At 36.6% G+C, this 22,229-nt stretch overlaps 1 protein-coding gene across 1 annotated transcript in view; it reads left to right on the forward strand.

Moving 5' to 3' along the window:
* Positions 1-20,799: 20,799 nt before the first annotated feature.
* The window catches only part of LOC142355582 (uncharacterized), a 47,797-nt gene continuing 46,367 nt past the window's right edge, over positions 20,800-22,229 (forward strand). Inside the window, exon 1 of the mRNA XM_075407696.1 lies at positions 20,800-21,867. Coding sequence (XP_075263811.1) covers positions 21,743-21,867 — 125 coding nt within the window. The 5' untranslated portion in view covers positions 20,800-21,742. The remainder of the gene's footprint in view (positions 21,868-22,229) is intronic.

Below are 22,229 nucleotides of genomic sequence, written 5' to 3' on the forward strand. Positions count from 1 at the left end.
ATTGAGGAGTGTGCCCAGAAATATTTTGCATCTGATTTTATGGATTGGAATGGGTCATTTTTTGCTCTGTAGGCGCCGAACCTCGATTTTCGGCCGATTTCGGTCAATTCGGCGGTGACATAATGTTGAATTTTTCTGTGTCAAGATTAAAAATTATAGTGTTTTAGATCGCTCAGTTGATGGTAAGTATCACTATGTACAGATTGTACCATCTTTTCACAAGTTTTGATGGTTTATTTTAGCGAAATGTGAAATTTGGTAGTCAAAATAGGTCATTTGACCAAATGAATGAGTGAAGTGGTGTTTTTTGCAATTGAACAAGTTTTTGGGCTTGCGTTTTGTGTTTTCTAGACACTATTTAGGTTTTTGAAGTTAATTGCATCAAGCAATGGGATTAATTCAACATTTTTTCTTTTTTCACGATTTCATCAAATTTCTGTGGATGTTGTTTTATGTCAAAACACACAAAACACCATAACCTTCATGGTGAGGTGGGAAATTTTTTCCCACCTCACCATGAAGGTTTGCCGTGACCTAGAAAGTAGAAGTGGACCAGAATTAAACCCACAAATGCTCCGGGAACGCTGTTTCACGTTGTTTTACATCGGTTCCGGAGATCTTGGGCTTCGATTTTAGCCCAAAAAATGGGGTACAGAACAGTATTTTGTTAATATCTGCTTAAGTGCTGGACCAAATTTATCGGGAGTGGCCGCATTTTGTTAGCACTGAACTCTTCTTGCTTGCAGTGTTTGGTTGGTTTCCCAAATTGGCCTAATCAAAAAGTTATCAATGTTCAAATTTGAAATAGGTCGAATTTTAGGGCTATTCGGGATGACCCAAATTTCGGTACAACAAAGCACGCGATTTACCCTACAAATGTCAGTGTTTCAGAATCCTCAGTTAGTGGGGAGTATCCCCATATATATTTTCTATAGCATTTTACGGAATTGAGATAGTCAAATTTGGCTCTGAAGTCAGGTCACCGCGCTTTTTTGGACATTTGTCAGGGTACCTACTTTTTGCTATAACTTCTTCTAAAGTGCACCGATTGGGCTCATTTTTTAATATGATGCGTATCTCAAGCGGTGCTACAAACTGTGTCAGGGGATTATTTTTATTCTGCCGTTTTAGAGAAATTAGCCAGTAAACTTGCCCTCGGTTTTAGCCCCAGAAGCAGTTGACACCATCCGACTCCACCTTGAAGCTTTGAATTTTGTTACTTCTGGTGACAAAATTAGTGTTTTGAATAGCCCGTCTGACGTAGATTGCGAATATTTATTTTTTATATAGCGTTTTCGCAGGTTTAGATCTTCAATTTTGGCTCTGCAGCCGGAGTACTCTGCTTTTTTGGTCATTTGGTACGGTACCTTTACTTTGCAATAACTCGTTGTAGAGTGAACCGATTTTGATGAAACTTTTTATGTTAAACCCAGCTTGAGCTAAGCTTTGTTTTGATATAGGTGTCGTTTCGTTTCGATCAGCCGTTTTCGAGAAATTGGCCAGGACAGGTACCCAATTTTTTACCTGCTGAAGCAGGGTACCGGTACATACAGAGCTCTGTCATATCACCTATAAGGCGATTTAAAGCCTTTTTTGGCGCGTTAGATTCGCCTGATAATGTGAATTGTTACCATATATATTTTACATGTCGTTTTGTGCAGTTCAGAAGGTCAATTTTAGCTCTGAATGTGCTGTATCTCTCCTCTGGGGTTATTTGGTACGGTACCCTATTTTTGCTATAACTCCTTGAAGAGTGCACTGATGGGGCTCATTTTTTAATATCATGCGTATCTCAAGCAGTGCTACAAACGGTACTAAGAACATTTGTTTTTGTTCAGCCGTTTTTGAGAAATTGAACGGGAAACTTGACCCCAGATTGACCTCCTGAAGAGAGAAACACTACATTGATGACCATTTTAATCTTCCATATGCCAGCATTCGACAGTTAATTGTAGTGTTTCAGATTGCCCAGTTAGTGGGGAGTATCCCCATATATCTTTGTTGCATAGTTCAGTTGCACTAGTAGTAGATATAGTAGTATTAGTCAGTCGTACTAGGTCAATTTCGGTCATTGGTACGGTACCTTAATTTTGAAATATCTCCTCGTGGAGTGAACCGATTTTGGATCTGTTTGTTGATTTGAACTCACCCTGAGCCTTACTTTCATCCCTGTAAATTTGGTGTTGTTTCTTTCAAGCGTTATTGAGAAATAAGTGTGTATTTTAGCGAAACGTCAGTCGGCGTAGGTCAATTTTGGACTTTGGTACCGTACTTAGTTTTGATAATAACTTGTCGTATAGTTAACCAATTTTGGATCTCTTTGTTGATTTGAACTCAGCATGAGCTGTACTTTAATCCATGTAAACGGCGTTTTGTTTCTTTCAGTCGTTTTCGAGAAATTGGCCTCGAAACATACGGTCATTTTGACGTTTTTGTGACAGGCACGTTTCGCGTTTCTAGTTGAAAAATGATAAAAATTGCTGATTTTGAGTGCCTTATTAGGCGTGTTGAACTCCTTTTGTAATGGTAAAGCTCCCCATGTATAGTTTTATAGGGTTTTTAGGGTTTCACGGGGTCTATTTTGGGTCTGCAGATGACCCCCCAATGATGTTTTATGTACCGTTGATGTATGTTTTATTTGTAAATTTTTAGAGCTTAGCAAGGTCCCAGCCACACGGGTCGTGGTGGCACCTTCGGGCTCTAAATTAGGTAGGCTAGAACTTTTTAAGATAAAACTTCTTCTTTAAGATGTCGAAAGTGATTGTTATTGGAGATTCACACCTAAGGCGAATGGAGGACGTTTTCGTATTTCCCCCAAACTTCACCATTCTGGCGCAAGGTGGAGCGCATGTGCGAGTGAGGACTGAAAGAAAGGAGGAGATCAAAAAGCATGACATCTGCAAGGTAATGTTGGGGGGGAAAAATCTGTTGCCCAAGCCTGGTGACCCCATTGCGTACAAAGAGGAGATCAAAAATGTCTTAGGCCAGCTTACACAGTTGAGGAATTTCTGTAACCAGCACTCGATACGCCTACTTATCTGGCAAGTCATTAACCGTGTTGCCTCAGTAGATGCTGGTTTTGATGTTATCCGGGCTCTAAACAACCGTCTTGCTGACAATAAACTCAAACTGCGTTTTCGGACATTCTCTTATATTGAAGATTTTATTAGTGATGGTGTGCATATGAAAGAATGGTGGTACCAAGAAGCTTCAATCGACCTTGTAAAAAATTACGATACTGCTCGAGTTGCTAGACCTGATCTGGTTAAATTTGATTTGCAAAATGTTAATTAATTTATCTCCTATGATTGAAATTAATTCATTTCGAAGTTTTTCTTTTGTGACCCTTTTCTTATTAACTGTTTTCAATCAAGATGTTTTCTTTAACAACTAGTTTAGATCAGTCGACTAACGGTCTCTTCCGGTATTTGATGAGACATTTGTGCAAAAAAATCCTGTTTCGCTGCGTTCATTGATAATTTTGTGACTGGCTTTTAAAATGGCTCTTTCAATTAAAATAATCCAAAGGTTGAATTTAATTCTTTATTTGTTCCATCCGATATTTTTGAATTAAAATCAGTAGAAAAACTGTCTACTCCGATAGCCAGAGAGCCGTATGTACAAACAAAAGCTTGTTTCGCTCCATTCATAGATAATGTTCCGACAGAATTTTAGAAATAACAATCCGATTTAAAATTCTCCAAAGGTTAAGTTTGACACTCTATTTGTTTTATCCGATAGTTGGAGGTGCAAATCATAAGTAATACCATCTCATCCGATAGCTGGAGAGAAGTATAAACAAACAAAAACTTGTATTGCTCCGTCCATAGATAATATTGCGACTGACTTTAGAAATGACACCAATATAAAATTATCCGAAGGTTAAGATTAATTCTTTATGTGTTCCATCCGATAGTTGGAGGTTCAAATCATAATAATACTGTCTCATCCAATAGCTGGAGAGAAGTATAAACAAACAAAATTTTGAAAACTTGTATTTCTTCGTCCATAGATAATATTGCGACTGACTTTATAAATGACATTCCATTTAAAATTCTCCCAAAGGTAAAGTTTAACACCCTATTTGTTTCATCCGATAGTTGGAGGTTCAAATCATTAGTAATACTGTCTCATCCAATAGCTGTAGAGAAGTATAAACAAACAAAACTTGTTTTGCTTCGTCGGTAGGTAATATTGCGACTGACTTTACAAATGACATTCGATTTAAAATTCTTCCAAAGGTTAAGTTTAACACTCTATTTGTCCATCCGATAGTTGGAGGATCAAATCATTAAAATTACTGTCTCATCCGATAGCTGGAGAGAAGTATAAACAAACAGAAACTTGTATCGCTCCGTCCGTATCGCTCCGTTCATAGACAATATTGCGACTAACTTTAGAAATGACACCAATTTTAAATTATCCGAAGGTTAAGTTCAATTCTTTATTTGTTCCATCCGATTGTTGGAGGTTCAAATCATTAGTAATACTGTCTCATCCGATAGCTGTAGAGAAGTATAAACAAACAAAAAATTGTATTGCTCCTTTTATAGATAATATTGCGACTGACTTTAGAAATGACACCAATGGAAAATTATCCGAAGGTTAAGTTTAATTCTTTATGTGTTCCATCCGATAGTTGGAGGTTCAAATCATTAGTAATTTTGTCTCATCCGATAGCTGGAGAGAAGTACAAAACAAACAAAAACTTGTATTGCTTCGTCCGTAGGTAATATTGCGACTGACTTTACAAATGACATTCGATTTAAAATTCTTCCAAAGGTTAAGTTTAACATTCTATTTGTCCATCCGATAGTTGGTGGTTCAAATCATTAGTAATACTGTCTCATTCGATAGCTGGGGAGAAGAATAAACAAACAGAAACTTGTATCGCTCCGTCCGTATTGCTCCGTACATAGACAATATTGCGACTAACTTTAGAAATGACACCAATTTAAAATTATCCGAAGGTTAAGTTTAATTCTTTATTTGTTCCATCCGATAGTTGGAGGTTCAAATCATTAGTAATACTGTCTCATCCGACAGCTGGAGAGAAGTATAAACAAACAAAAACTTGTATTGCTCCTTCCATAGATAATATTGCGACTGACTTTAGAAATGACACCAAAATATAATTATCCGAAGGTTAAGTTTAATTCTTTATGTGTTCCATCCGATAATTGTAGGTTCAAATCATGCGTAATACTGTCTCATCCGATAGCTGGAGAGAAGTATAAACAAACAAAAACTTGAAAACTTGTATTTCTCCGTCCATAGATAATATTGCGACTGACTTTATAAATGACATTCGATTCAAAATTCTCCCAAAGGTAAAGTTTAACACCCTATTTGTTCCATCCGATAGTTGGAGGTTCAAATCATTAGTAATACTGTCTCATCCAATAGCTGGAGAGAAGTATAAACAAACAGAAACTTGTATCGCTCCGTCCGTATAATATAACTTTAGAAATGACACCAATTTAAAATTATCCGAAGGTTAAGTTCAATTCTCTGTTTGTTCCATCCGATAGTTGGAGGTTCAAATCACTAGTTTGACTCTATAATCCATAGCAGTGTTTTCTAATTAATTGCAAGCAATTTCAATTTGACTCTTCGAGGAAGTCTTATCCGATTGTCATTCAACCGGCTTACAACTTTGGCTAAACGGTTGTTGGCTATTTCGATTTGATTCCTCGGGTTAGTCTTATCTGATTGATATTCAACGTGTTGAAAGTTTTATGATAAACAGTTCTTAGTCTGTGAGTTGACTATTAAATAAAAAAAGTGATGTACTTGAAGGGTTAATCGTTCGTCAAAGTGACAGTATTTATGTTTTTGGAGTTGGCATCTGTCTCCACCGACAGGTAAAACTTACATGAAAAAGTATCATCTGAAGCTAGTAAATTGTCGATAGTCTCGATAGTCACATTTTCAATCAGATGTACCACGCTTCATCAAGTGTCGTTTTTAGAGGAATAGTGTCTCTTTCTAAGACCAACGCCGATCTAATTGTTGATGGACCGCGCTCAACAAAAGGCTGCAGGCCCGTCAGAAATTTAATAGAATCGCCGAGTGCTTTAAAGAAAGCACAGGGTCTGCGGTGGATCTTCTATCACAAATATGACCCGAATCTCTTCGTGTTTGCTTATAATAGTTCATATTATCCTTGGAGAGAGATTTCTATTGCCGACAAGCTATCGATGATCAAAGGCCATAAAATTAATTTCAAATCGACCGACACAGGAATGTTCAGGGCTTCCTTCGTCAAGATGGTGCCCGCAGCAGAAGTTCAACAGTTTGTTGCAGATGTCTCGTGGAAAATCGCCAATTCAAACAAGAGCCTGTCAGACATTGGCTCAATAGCGTTAGTCCACAAATTCTCCACCAAAATGATCTGTAGCATTAGGGATAAACTTATTCTCTGATTGCCTGTTTCTACCTTTTATTTGCTTCCAATTTATCTATTATGAAGCAAAAAATAAGCTGTAGCATTAGGGCTGAAGTTATTTTCTGATTGCCTGTTTGTACCTTTAATTTGCTTCCAAGTGGAAGCCAACTTATCAGTATGTAATGTCAATCTTAGGGAGGGTTTCAAATGTTTAACGGTCTTAAACTGAATTACAGCAGGTCTGTTTTCTCTTTAGTGAAACAAGCTCTAACAACGTGGAACTCGAAGACGTCCAAAATGCGCCAAAGCTGGCATCCAAATCTGCTGTGTGAGTTGTTAAAAACATTTTTTCTAAAAAAAATTTAAATGCAGGTTTTTAAATTATTCCGAGTCTCTTTTGTACATGTGTACTTTAAATTTGTTTGCTAAAAATAAAAACAAACCGACAAAACTGCATTGGTTTCGATGACGATTTTTTTCACAGGGACAAAGAGAACGAGGATCCAACTGCCCAAACTAAACAACGGGTAGGCCAAAAGGCTGCAAAGAGGAAGATCCAGTTCGCCAATGACATCGGGGTGGCCAGAGATGACTACCAAAGCCCACATATCGACCTCGCAAAGTCACGATGCTCAACACCGCGAAATGTTATCAAAACAACAGCCAATGAGAACAAAGGCATTGAGACCTACACGATAACGGACGTTATGGACCTGGTAACCAGCAAATTCAACGAAGTGCTGGACGCTCAAGAGGATAACATGCGGAAAATAATGAAAGAAAATACGATGTTGAGAAAAAGGCTGCTGGAGGTTCTGGGCGACGGTGATAAGCCGGAATCATTGAAAAAATTGAAGAAAGCCATAAAGGCAAATCGCGTTGACCCCGAACCACTTATGTTTAATGGGAAGGATTTGATGCGTTTCATACCGACGGATGAAGGACCATCTGTTTTCGGAAGGACCATAGCTGCAGAGGTTTTCGGCAATAAGAAGTAATGCAAACTTATCAATCAACGTCTTGCACCAAAAGTTCATAGGAAAAACACCCGGGGTGCATGCGACAGCGAACTTGAAGACATCTTCATACAGTGCGTGAACAGAAACTATATCAATGACACAGACGAAGCTTTGAGTCGCGCGATAGCTCGGGCCAACCAGTTTGGCACTGAAATGAAACAAAAGCATTTTCCTGACGCTGTTTGAACTTGCTGTTCTCCATATGCTGTCTCCTTTAGTGTTAAATCTATTCATTGTTAGACACTTGAAGTTGCGTTCACTTATTCTGTTTCCTCTAATGCCATTGTTCAATATTGTTTTCTTGTTTTTCCTTCTGTGTTTCAGCTCATAAATTTTGTGCTTCTTATCCTAATGCATCTCTTTGTGTTCTAATAATTACTTCTGCGTTTCATCCGTGAGCGTTTTGATGTCTTAAAAAGAATACTAATTGTATCTAGCGCTCAAATTGTTCTTCTTTGAGAATTTAGCACGCAGGAGTTTGAGCAGCAAGACCTTAGTTTGTGATTTATTTTCTCAAAATCCTATTTCTATTCGTAATTGGCCTTTTTTATGTAAGGAATGTCTGTTAATACGAGTCTTTCTTCCTCGGATGGTGACGAAGAAATTGTCTGCAAAAAAAGTGGGCCCAAAAATTTAACATTTGGCCCTCCGACAGTGAGACAGAATCGGAAGTTCAGTCAGATTCAAGCTGCGAAGCTGAATGCACTCTTGTGCACTTTTCATCAAGTTCGTCTGTTCAGACGGCATGCCGTTTGGGAAAGAGTAGCTTTGAAGCCTTTGAAAAGATGTTATCAGGAATGGTTGCTGAACATAAGTCATGCCTCAAGAAGTTAAGACAAGAGGAGAGAGCGAACAACGAGGAGTTCTTTGCTCTGGTTACTTATCAGAAGACAGGGGAGCTGCCTTCTGCTGACAACACCACAGTTTATCTGCCCGTAATTCACGAGAGAATCAATCTGATGCAGATACCTGCAGGACACAGTGCGGCTAAATTTGGGCGACATCTTGGTTGCGCTATATATGGGAAAGGTGACCAGTGCACGCTGCAAAATTTGATGATTGGTTCGCATCGTCGGCGTAAGGATACCCGGACTCCAGTGCCCGAAGAAGAACGAGCTGAATTTGAGTTGGTAGTTCGGCGGAGGTACCCTAAATTCCCGGAAGCTGCGTACAAAGATGCACGGCATGCTGCGAATCAGATGGACCTTGATATAAAGCTGAAGGTTTTGAAGGGAAATGCAATACAGTGACAACTTTGCTATTGTTTGATTGATATGCCCCCAATCTTTTTTATTAACTTATAGCTTAAAGTTATACATTTTGTTCAATAAATTTGGATTTGGGTTTTATGAGCATTGGCGACTCTGTTTTCATGCAATTCAGTCTTATGCTGATTTCTTTCCAAATAATGATTCGTCATAGTGATGGAAGGTGTCCGTTTTGGTTAATAACGTTCATTGGTTTCAAAAGTTGTCACATCTGTTTACGGATGATGATTGTAATCGTGATGTTTAAAAATGTGTAGTGCTTTACCGTAGTCAGTGGGACAAATAAATGGTTATTTTGGTTTTCGAGCAGTTGTTTTAATCATGTCATTTTTTTAGAAATGTTGAAATGCTTCAGTCTGGCCCAAGCCGATGCAAAAGTTACAAAGGAAATTATTGAAATTGATGGCTATCCTGTTGAGCCCGTCGTGGAAATGTTATCCTCTGCTGAATATCGCGATGCACTGTCGACTGACTCTTGTCTTATGGAGTTCGATTCTCTTTTACGTGAATGATATCGTGTTGCCATTGAAAACAAGTTTGTATTCAAACGCGATTTATACGGTGGTCTTTTTTACGTGGGAGAAGATCAAATTAATGCTCGGAGATCTCATCAATTAAAATTTCTGCCATCAGTGGTTGGGTTTGTCGAAAAAATACCACCTGATGCATCGTCAAGCTTCAAAGATATCTCAATATTTAAGAAAACGGACGCTTGCAAGTTTGATCGTGTTATGCTGGGCCCGACTCGCTTCGCAAATCATTCCTGTCGTCCTAACTGTCGGTATTCTGTTCTGTGAAAGAAATTAATTCACGACGTTGCATTCAATTGGAAATACTAGAACCTATCAACAAAAACGATGAGATAACTGTCAGCTATGGGCCTCACTTCTTCGGAGAAGGTAACCAGAGTTGCCTTTGTGTGCATGTAGATAGTCACCAAGTTAAAGTTTGTTTGTCGCGTCCAACTGAGGTTTTCAGACAACGAATTATTTTGAATTCTTCAAGTTTTCGCCGAAGGCGGCAATAGTTTCTCCGAGTAAAGCGAAGAAAGATTTCACCAAAGCGCAACATTGAGATGCGTAGCTTTGCTGCCAAAAGCAGCTCTGGAGATAATACCTCAGATGATGCCAGTAGTTCAGAAGAAACAAGTTTTTCGGAAGATGTTCGAGAGCCAAATCTGGTGTCTTCTCCGGTTCGGGAGCTGAATCACGTACCTCCGTGTTTCTCTCCCAGCACCATTCCTGATCGTGTTGATTATTCGTTGTCGGACGAAAACTTGGATGCTTCTGCTGCAGCAAGCTGCACTTTGTCCCAGGAGAATTTTGTTATCTGCGTCAATGAAATAGCTGCTCAACATGGTGAGTCAGATGCAGCTTTTGCTGACTGGCTTAAGTTTATGCAAAAAGCGTTTCCAGAATACAAACTGCCCTCATTTAAATCGATCAAACAAGAGACAACTAATAAGGTAGCACCTATTTTAAAAACGGCTGCTTCGTGTGGGGAAGGCGAGGTCTTAACGATGGATTATGTATCAGATTTGTTAGCGGTCCTCAAAAACAATATGAGTGCAATTATAGAATATTCCAATACCCGAAATCCTCACAAAGACGTAAAGATTGTACCCACTTTTGGTAAAAGCAATGTCATTACAATCGCTTTAGCTATGAATGCAGACGGCGTGAGAATAATAAACTCACAAAAGCGTTCGCTATGGCCGCTCTGGTTCAGTGTTCTCAATCTACAACCAATTTTGCGCTGCAAATTTGTGAATATCGTTTTGGCAAATTTGTGACTAGGACGAGGAAAACCTAATTGGGAGATCTTTCTTGGTCAAAAAAAGATTCTGTCAGACCTCAACATTTGATTGGAATAATTGTTTTTGGCAGGTTAATTTTGAGATCAAGCTTCTAGTTGTCGACTTGCCCGCAAAAGCGGCAATACTAAACATGAACCAATTCAATGCGTACTTTGGCTGTACTTTATGTTTGATAGAGACTATAAAAAAATCGGAGACGGAAAAAAGGAGCGTTATTATCCAAATCAACGAATTAAAATGCGTACACCTTCACAATATAAATCCTATTTGTATTTGATGGAAGAAGATGGGCTAGAATCGTTTAGAGTAATAAAAGGACATTGTGCAGTATCAGATCTGTTGGAAGATATATCCCTAACCGCCCCCAATTGATTATATGCACCAAGTTTTGCTTGATGTTACGCGTGCTCTCTTGTTCGTTGTAAGGAGCAACACATGCAGGTCGGGACTGGTTAAAATCCGCGATTGCTATTCGTCGATTCAGTTGACTTCAGATTTAAAACGAGCGCTTCGCAGTCTGGACGATTTGGAGTTTTTCAAAGCTAATGAGTTAAAAGTTTGGCTTTTATATCTTGGACCAGTTGTTTTTATGCAAGCATTGAAGAAAATTTGTTTAAAAGGTTTCATCTATTGAGTTATGTCATTCGTTTCCTGTTGTGGTCCTCGGAAAATTGCGATTTGGCTGATGAGTTGATAAAACAGCTCCATTTTCTTACGTGTGAGGCCTACACAGACAAGGTTTTTTCTGCCAACATTCACTCCTTGAACCATTTAGCTTGGCAACTCAAATGCTATGGTCCACTATGGTGTACTTCGGCTATCATGTTCGAATCCGCCAATTATCTTCTGCGATGCAAGTTTACTGGAACGGTCAGTCACCTCAAAGTATTAGTGGAACGATATATCAGAAATAAAAACTCATGTCAAATGAGCCCTCAAAGAGACAGGTTATATGATCTCTGTCGACAATTTCGAGAAAAAAAAACGTTCAAGCGACGCAGAGTCCCAGTACATGATGTTCCGACAGATCTTCAAAATATTGCTGCAGAATTTTACTCACGCCAAAAGTTTGAATTCTTCGCAGTTGACTCCGCGTACTGTGTCTCCTCTAAGAACTCCTTTGTTTCTTTTATCTCCAGTAGAAAAAAATGCTTCGGTCAAGTTCGCGTGTTCTATTCACTCGATAGGCAGGATTTTGTTTCTATGTATGTCTTCGATGTGATAAAGAGTTTTAAACCTCCTCAAAGCAGCTCTGAAATTTGCAGCTTTATGAAGTCAAGAAATCAAGGAATATCTTAAATATTCCGCAAGACTCTGTGTCTGAAAAAATTCTTCCGATTCAATTAGATGAAAAACTTTTCTTTGTACCTCTTTTGACTATCTTCGAACACGACTAGTGTGCTCGTGATTAATTGAAATGGTGTTTCTGTTATAGCCAAAAACTTCTTTTTGAGATTTTATTTTCTTAGTCTTCATAATGATGTTTCTCTGGTTCATAGAATATAGGACTAGTAAATAATTTGTCAAACGGTCATTTTTCAGTTTTAAATGCCGCGAGATTACGTTCGTAAGACCCAAGAAAAATATTCAGGCGATGATTGAAAGTTGGAGAAAATCTTGGAGAAAGAACAAAGCTGCTGGGAATGATTGGTGGCTCGGATTAATTAAAAAAAATGGTTTATACCGCATTTTCTGGCAGCGAATTCTGATGCCCCAAAACCCTGTCTCATAGTGGCTTGTGGAAATTGCCGCTGGCCGCATTCGAGAGATATGGGTTTTTCGTTCTGCAACCGTTGTTGTGAAGTAATATGCGACGAATGTATAAACGAAAATACTGCAAATTGGTGTTCTCTATGTTCAGTTGATTAAATAGATTCAAGCTATAGGTGTTATCTTTGTTTGATGTGCTTTGAGATATCTACAATTAAAATACCTAAGTGCTCATTCTTCTTTTGGATAAAGTGCAATTTTTCAAAAAGCAGCTGTTGTATGTGCTTTCGTCAATGTTGAGTTTCTTGATTTGCTCTTCGTGCTCAAATCGCAGTCTAGTTAGCGTGGCATGAGGTCTTACAATGGACATTTGAACCCTTCAACTAAATTTTTGAGATATTGACAAAATTCAGAATTTGTAAAATTTAGAAATTTTTTAAAAGGAATTGTTCTCCTTGTAAAGTTTGATAAATTTTTCTCTCATGTCCTGTTACAGAGCTGTGCAAACAGTTTTTCTTGAGATTTGAGAAGTCAAAGGGCTTTTATGAATACTTCACGGCTTGTTCATTATCTACTGGAAGATCAGTTATATTAGAACTACTACTCTACTACTGTCTCGAAAAAAATTGCAAAAAATCCTGAACGCTAGTGAAAACAGCGTTCAAATTTTTTCAGACTACTGGAAGTATCATATGATCCATTGAAAGACAGAATGCCACCAAGTAACACCGACTGCCCCTTCTGTTTGGAAGAATTTGGAGCTGATGTTTTTCCTCTACACAAAGATAACCTCATTGAGCATGCTGCCTGCAAGAGATGTATAAAGGAGTGGCTCGAAAATTTCACTCAGTTTTTGTTCAATCAGACACCGACATGCCCTATTTGCCGTCAGGATGTTGACGAAGTGTTGTCATTTAACGTTTTTGCAATGTGTTCTGTATGTCGAAGTCATGTCCCCAAGTTTTTCATCAATGGTGAAAAGTCAGTGTGTTGTGATTGCGAAGATTTGGTAGAAGTCATGAGTGATTGACATCTTTTTCGTGACTGTGGCAACTAACTAAGATTTTCTTAGATGGAATTTTAGAAATTGATTATTCTCAGGAATAATTTTCAGCTAAGTTTTCAGTCTAGGATAATAGAGGCAATATTATAGCTAGTTGTGCGCTTTTTTGTTAGTAAACGCAAAAAATGTCATAAGTTCTTTTGTATTCAGTATTGGTTGATGCAGGACAAAGTTGTTCAATGTTGAACCTGCTGTTTTAGATGTACCTCCTATGCATATGATTTGCAAATCACTGAAAATTTTTGCTTTGAGGTCAATACTTGAAAGTGGTAAATGAGAAAGTGTATGTCAGAAACGCAAACTTTTCGTCGGTTTTGTATGTAAAAGCGTTTCTCATTTTCGTATTATTGAGTTTAGGTGGGTCAAAGTGATAACGGAAGCGTGCTTTAGGTTAACGTGGGCTATAACAGAAAGAAATTGATACAACGTAACTTTGCAATTTCAACAAATGTTCCTGACAAAAATTCGTGTCGGATTTGAAAAATATAATGTGACCCTCTGGTTGAAGGCGTTGTTTAATGTTACCCACACAGTTTTCGTAGTTTCTAATATCCACATTTTTTTAAAAAACACCGGAAAGTTTTCATTTGGGCTCACTACTCTTAAAAGGTAAATGAGAACAGTGTAGTACAGAAACGCAAATTTTGTCTAGAAGCCCTTCATTTTGTATCTAGAAGTGCTTCTCATTTATATATCATTGAGTCTGGGTGGGTTAAAGCGATAACACGAATGTACGTTTGGGTAAATTTGGCTCTGATAGAAAAAAAGTGATATATACCGTCATGTTTTGCAATTTCCTAAATTTTTTCTCAAATTTGTATTGTATATAAAATCTGATGTGGCCCTCTGGTTGAGGGAATTGTTGAATGTAACACATTCTGGTTTTTTATTATCTTTTATCCAAAAATTTTGGAATGTTTTGGTGTTTGATCAAAACTTCGAGAAGTGGTAAATGAGAAAATGGTAAATGAGAAACGGTAAAGGAGAAGTGGTAGATAAGAAACCTATTAATCAGAAACGCAAAAATTTCGCCAGTCTTTTATGTAAAAATTATTCTTTTTTCACTGATAGATCTAGGCTGCTTAAAGTGATTAGTAAAGAGCATTTTAGGCTAACGTTGGCTTTAGAATAGTTTTATTCCCCATAAGTGATATATAACGCCAGGTTTTGAAATTTCGTCAATTGTTTCTCAAAAGTCAATTATATTTAAAAAATATTATGGGCCTTCTGATCAATTTATTGTTCAATATAACTCAACGTTTTTTGGTAGTGCTTTCTATCCAAAAGGATGTTGAAAACCCGAAATTTTATAGGTTCAATGCTTTTAAAATTGTTTTCTAAAACAGGTGAAGATCGGAAACGCGAATTTGTTTAGTTTTTAAAGTAAACTTTAGTCTCATTTCTTCACTTCTAAGTCTATGCTGGCCAAACTTGTATAACAAGCTTGCTTTAAGCTAATGTTGCCCACGAAGTGGGGAATTTTTCCATAATAGATATATAACGTCATTTTTTGCGTTTTCGTCAAATTTTTCCTCTAAAAGTCAACCGTATTTAAAAAATATAATAGGAGCTTCTACGTCAAGTTGTTGTGCAATGTGACCCATACTCTTTTGGCAGTGAATCCTATCCATAAGGATGGTATAACAACACGAGATTTTTCTGTTGGCTCAATGCATAAAGAATGTTAACACAGGTAAAAGATAAAACAGGTATAGGCTGATAACGCAATTTTTTCGATTGTTTTTTAATGTAAAAATGAGACTCACTTCTTTACTACTGAGTCTAAGCTGCTCAAAGTGAAATGACAAGCGTGCGTTTGCTAATATTGGTTATTAATAAAAAAAATTCCCATGAGGGATACATAACGTCAAGTCTTGTGGTTTCGTCAAATGTTTCTCCAAAATTCAATCTTATTTAAAATTTCAAAAGGACCTTCTGTGTCAAGGAGTTGTTCCTTGTTACTCATAGTGTTTTGATAGTGCCTCCTATCCATAGGGATGGTATAACAACCCGAGATTTTTCGTTCAAGGCTTAGAAAATTAGTACATAAAACAGGTGTAGGTCGGAAACGCTAATTTTCCAATTGGTTTTTATGTGAAAATTAGTCTCATTCCTTTTCTGATTGATCTAGGCTGCTCGAAGTGACATGACGACCTTGCATTAGGCTAAGGATGCAGCATGAATCAAGAAAATTTTTCTTAAGTAATACATAACGTCAAGTTTTGCGGTTTCGTCAAATGTTTCTCGAAAAGTTAATCGTATTTCAAAAATGTTACAAGACCCTCTGTGTTAAGGAGTTTTGCAATGTTACCCATATTGCTTTTGTAGTGTTTCCTATCAATGAGAATGGTTTTACAACCCAAGATTTTTCTTTTGGGTCAATACTTCAAAAATTGTTACAGAAAACAGGTGAAGTTCGGAAACGCTAATTTTTCGGTCCTTTTATGTAAAAAGTAGTCTCATTTCTTTACTACTGAGTCTAGGCTATTCAAATAGATAGAACAAGCGTGCGCTAGGCTAAAGTTGGCCATGAATCAAGAAAATTTGCCAGAAGTGGTATATAACATCAAGTTTTCCGATTTCGTCAAATGTTTCTCAAAAAGCCAATCGTATTTAAAAAATGTAATAGGAGCTTCTGAGTCAATTAGTTGTTCAATGTTTCCCATAGTGTTTCGGTAGTGCCTCCTATCCATACAGATGTTATAACTACCCGTGATTTTTCTTTTGGGTCAATATTTCAGAAATTCTTACATAAAACAGGTGAAGGTCGGTAACGCTAATTTTTCTAACGTTTTTTATGTAAAAAGTAGTCTCATTTCTTTACTACTGAGTCTAGGCTATTCAAATTGATATAACAAGCGTGCGTTAGGCTAACGTTGGCCATGAATCAAGAAAATTTGCCAGAAGTGGTATATAACATCAAGTTTTGCGATTTCGTCAAATGTTTCTCAAAAAGCCAATCGTATTTAAAAAAATGTAATAGGAGCTTCTGAGTCAATTAGTTGTTCAATGTTTCCCATAGTGTTTCGGTTGTGCCTCCTATCCATACAGATGTTATAACTACCCAAGATTTTGCTTTTGGGTCAATACCTCAAAAATTCTTACATAAAACAGATGAAGGTCGGTAACGCTAATTTTTCTAACGTTTTTTTATGTAAAAAGTATTCTCATTTCTTTACTACTGAGTCTAGGCTATTCAAATTGATATAACAAGCGTGCGTTAGGCTAACGTTGGCCATGAATCAAGAAAATTTGCCAGAAGTGGTATATAACATCAAGTTTTGCGATTTCGTCAAATGTTTCTCAAAAAGCCAATCCTATTCCAAAAATGTAATAGGAGCTTCTGAGTCAATTAGTTGTTAAATGATTCCCATACTGTTTTGATAGTGCCTCCTATCCATACAGATGTTATAACTACCCGAAATTTTGCTTTTGGGTCAATACCTCAAAAATTCTTACATAAAACACGTGAAGGTCGGTAACGCTAATTTTTCTAACGTTTTTTATGTAAAAAGTAGTCTCATTTCTGTACTACTGAGTCTAGGCTATTCAAATTGATATAACAAGCGTGCGTTAGGCTAACGTTGGCCATGAATCAAGAAAATTTGCCAGAAGTGGTATATAACATCAAGTTTTGCGATTTCGTCAAATGTTTCTCAAAAAGCCAATCGTATTTAAAAAATGTAATAGGAGCTTCTGAGTCAATTGGTTGTTCAATGTTTCCCATAGTGTTTCGGTTGTGCCTCCTATCCATACAGATGTTATAACTACCCAAGATTTTGCTTTTGGGTCAATACCTCAAAAATTCTTACATAAAACAGGTGAAGGTCGGTAACGCTAATTTTTCTAACGTTTTTTATTTAAAAAGTATTCTCATTTCTTTACTACTGAGTCTAGGCTATTCAAATTGATATAACAAGCGTGCGTTAGGCTAACGTTGGCCATGAATCAAGAAAATTTGCCAGAAGTGGTATATAACATCAAGTTTTGCGATTTCGTCAAATGTTTCTCAAAAAGCCAATCCTATTCCAAAAATGTAATAGGAGCTTCTGAGTCAATTAGTTGTTAAATGATTCCCATACTGTTTTGATAGTGCCTCCTATCCATACAGATGTTATAACTACCCGAAATTTTGCTTTTGGGTCAATACCTCAAAAATTCTTACATAAAACACGTGAAGGTCGGTAACGCTAATTTTTCTAACGTTTTTTATGTAAAAAGTAGTCTCATTTCTTTACTACTGAGTCTAGGCTATTCAAATTGATATAACAAGCGTGCGTTAGGCTAACGTTGGCCATGAATCAAGAAAATTTGCCAGAAGTGGTATATAACATCAAGTTTTGCGATTTCGTCAAATGTTTCTCAAAAAGCCAATCGTATTTAAAAAATGTAATAGGAGCTTCTGAGTCAATTGGTTGTTCAATGTTTCCCATAGTGTTTCGGTTGTGCCTCCTATCCATACAGATGTTATAACTACCCAAGATTTTGCTTTTGGGTCAATACCTCAAAAATTCTTACATAAAACAGGTGAAGGTCGGTAACGCTAATTTTTCTAACGTTTTTTATATAAAAAGTATTCTCATTTCTTTACTACTGAGTCTAGGCTATTCAAATTGATATAACAGGCGTGCGTTAGGCTAGCGTTGGCCATGAATCAAGAAAATTTGCCAGAAGTGGTATATAACATCAAGTTTTGCGATTTCGTCAAATGTTTCTCAAAAAGCCAATCCTATTCCAAAAATGTCATAGGAGCTTCTGAGTCAATTAGTTGTTAAATGATTCCCATACTGTTTTGATAGTGCCTCCTATCCATACAGATGTTATAACTACCCGAAATTTTGCTTTTGGGTCAATACCTCAAAAATTCTTACATAAAACACGTGAAGGTCGGTAACGCTAATTTTTCTAATGTTTTTTATGTAAAAATTAGTCTCATTTCTTTACTACTGAGTCTAGGCTATTCAAATTGATATTACAAGCGTGCGTTAAGCTAACGTGGGCCATGAATCAAGAAAATTTTCCAGAAGTGGTATATAACATCAAGTTTTGCGATTTCGTCAATTGTTTCTCAAAAAGCCAATCGTATTTAAAAAATGTAATAGGAGCTTCTGAGTCAATTAGTTGTTCAATGTTTCCCATAGTGTTTCGGTAGTGCCTCCTATCCATACAGATGTTATAACTACCCGTGATTTTTCTTTTGGTCAATATTTCAAAAATTCTTACATAAAACAGGTGAAGGTCGGAAACGATAATTTTTCTAACGTTTTTTGTGTAAAAAGTTGTCTCATTTCTTTACTACTGAGTCTAGGCTATTCAAATTTATATAACAAGCGTGCGTTAAGCTAACGTTGGCCATGAATTGAGAAAATTTGCCAGAAGTGGTATATAACATCAAATTTTGCGATTTCGTCAAATGTTTCTCAAAAAGTCAATCTTATTTAAAAAATATAATAGGACCTTTTGACTCAATGAGCTGTTCAATACTACCCATACTATTTTGGCAGTGCCTCCTATCCATAAGGATGGTAAAACACCCAGAGATTTTTCTTCTGGGTCAATGCTTAAATTTTGATACATAAAAAATTGTGTAGTTCGGAAACGCAGAATTTTCTACCGTTTTTTATGTAAAAATTGCTCTCATTTCTTTACTACTGGGTCTGGTTGATCAAACTGACATGACAATCGTGTGTTAGGCTAACGTTGGCTATGGAATAAGAAGGTTTCCCATAATTGATGTATAAGTTCAAGTTCTGCAATTTCGTCAAGAGTTTCTCAAAAAGTCAATTTGATTTAAAAAATATAATGGGACCTTCTGGGTCAATTAGTTGTTCAATACTACCCACACTATTTTGGCGATGCCTCCTATCAATAAGGATGGTAAAACACCCAGAGATTTTTCTTCTGGGTCAATGCTTAAAATTTGATACATAAAAAAGTGTGTAGTTCGGAAACGCAGAATTTTCGACCGTTTTTTATGTAAAAATTGCTCTCATTTCTTTACTACTGGGCTTTGGTTGCTCAAATTGACATGACAATCGTGTGTTAGGCTAACGTTGGCTATGGAATAAGAAGGTTTCCCATAATTGATGTATAAGTTCAAGTTATGCAATTTCGTCAAGTTTCTCAAAAAGTCAATTTTATTTAAAAAATATAATGGGACCTTCTGGGTCAATTAGTTGTTCAATGTTACCCATACTGTTTTGGCAGCGCCTTCCATCCATAAGGATTGTAAGGCACCAGCTTTTTTTGTTTGGCGTCTTCGTTTAAGTTTTGGGGGCTAAATTTTTTTTTTTAAAAAAACCGATTTTTTGTTAAATGTCTATTTCCTTTGTGCCCTTACAGGCACCTTCTCCCATGCGCTGTATTTTAATTGTGCGTTGTTTCTTTCTTCTATGATGTGCTAGAATGTTCCTGGCTTATCCGGGGTTTTAGATTTTAGCTATATGTCTTGGAAAAAAAGAGCCTCCATTTTTGCTTATTCTGCAAGAAAAACAGTCAAAACTGTTTTCCCTTGTAGTTTAAGAAGCTCATGAGGACTCACGAAAAAACCAAGACTCTTTAAATGCCTCCTTTCTGTTGTTATGGAAGAGTATTAACCATAGAACTTCCATATTATGGAAAAGTTGTAGTCATAGAACTTTCATTTATGGCAAAGTTATAATTTTACCAATCTTTTAAAACTTTTTTGAATTATGAAGTCAATGGTCCATAATATGAAAGTACTATGATTAAAACTTTTGGTCAATTCGGGTGTATATAGTTATTCAAATGTTATCGCATTTGTAGACTAAAGTTGTTATTTTAAACAAGAAAGTCGTAAATGTCGATTGCTTAGTCATAAACTGCAATTGCTTTAACATTGTCGTGTATATTTCTGAGAAATTTAGTAAAGCGCGCATTGAAAATTGAAAGAACTTGGCGTGTTTTCTATGCAGATTATTAAAGCGGAAGAAAATAACGTTCAGAGAGCCGAAAGTAAAGCAACCCGATTATTAAAAATTGAGAAAAAAGCTTCAGGTAGTTTTGTTCTTTTGAACTATCAGGTTGAGAATTTGAGAACTTACTCAGTACAAATACGAGATTCCAAAATTCGATTAAATCAGTTTCGTTGTTTTTAGGAATAATTTGAAACATTTAGTATACAAAAATAACCTTATCATGCTATGTTAAGAAATAAATGAAGTTATTAGGTTAACTTATTTTCTATTTGTCGATCATTCGGTTATTTGGGCTACGTACAAAGTTAACCTTCAAATATGCTGCATGTAATTTTAATACTGTAGTAAGAGATCGGTGGCCGCCGTATTGGCCGACAGGGCGTTTAGCCGACAACCAAAAGACGAGAAATTTAACTGACAATTTGAGTAAAATGAGCAATAAAACTTAATCTGAAGCTGTGATTGGCCAATTTAAAACGCTATTTCGTAAACGGACAAATATACCGCAGTTTTTTCATCAGCTAGTGTAACGAAGGTATTTAACCGCATCTGGCCATGCCTCAGCGGCCCGTGGGACTTGATATGAATCTATCACAACCGAAGTACTGAGACTTTTATGGACCAATGAGACTTATGACCAATTATTATAAAATCGTCCACTAAATTTCTCATTTTTTCATTGTCGGCTAAACGGCCTGTCGGCCAATTTTCCTAGTACCGAGAGATGCATTTTCATTTTGCACACAACGTGAAAGCCAATGTATTATAGCGTTACAGTATCACGCAAATGCGCATAACACAGTTTGCGTTGTATCAGTTTTGATGTGCTGGGCTTAAAGCGCATTTTAGCGTCTTCATGTGAAGAAATTGTTACCTGCATCACATTATTTGAACACGAGCTTTCGGTTATAATTAAATTTCCAATTAACTGACTGGTTATGAAGGTGGTTTTACCATTTAACAATTAGCAACCTGGTTACTTGTGTTTTTTTATTTTTGGCGGAAAAACTCGAATTTTTATTATTTATTTTAAATAATAACTTATTTTTCAATAATTAAGACGTACTTATTTATTATTTTTGCCTGATTACTCTGAACTAAATTGTTAAATTGTACGTGTGGTATAAATCTGGATAACCTGTACGTTATAACAATAAACAACGTCATTACAAGAGTAATTTTCCGCAAATAAAGCTCTGTTTTAAATCTAGGTATTAGTTTGGTTAACTAAAACCAAAATAAATGACCCGAGTTTAATTTACAAGGACTCTGCTGGATAAAGTTGCGAAAATCTGTGTTAATTTCTCACTGTTTGTTTATGAAACGTCTTCTGGTGGGTTAATTTATTGGAAGTCCTGCTTTGTTTTTTATTGTTTCTATCTGAAATTAAGATAAAACGGGAATTTATTCTAGTATCTCTCTTAAGGTTTTATTAGTTAAAGTTCCCATTCTACAGCTTGACGTTCATTACAACTTTAACGCTGTATTAGTTTTATTCTTTATCTTGCACGTAAAATAAGTTGATTCTCTTACTGTTCACATGGCAGAAAAACAGGAAAAGGTCCCTTCGGCCGAAGACAATAGCGCCCAAAGCAACAGTAGTAGTGACTTTAAAGCAGTGTTTTTGAGTCATTGTGTTCGGAGCACAGGAGAACAAGCCAACAGGTACGTCAACCCAACCAGTATTGAATTCTACCCAAACTACACGGAAACATATATTTTAATGGGAAGATTTTTGAATTTTGAATTTGATTTAATTGAAAAATAATGGGGAAAGGAGGATGAGCCAACCCCAATGATTATGGAATTTTTATCGTGTAAGATCTGACAAATTTCTGACAAAACCATCTTGCTAATAGCCTGTAAGGGATGCATCTTCTTATAAGATCTTATAAGACGTTTATCAGATCTTACACGATAAAAATTCCTCTTATAAGATCTTACACGATAAAAATTCCTCTTATAAGATCTTACACGATAAAATTCCTCTTATAAGATCTTACACGATAAAAGTTCCTCTTATAAGA

Source organism: Convolutriloba macropyga, unplaced genomic scaffold (genome assembly GCF_964194025.1).
Source record: "Convolutriloba macropyga unplaced genomic scaffold, txConMacr16.3 SCAFFOLD_591, whole genome shotgun sequence".
Classification (NCBI taxonomy): domain Eukaryota; kingdom Metazoa; phylum Xenacoelomorpha; order Acoela; family Convolutidae; genus Convolutriloba; species Convolutriloba macropyga.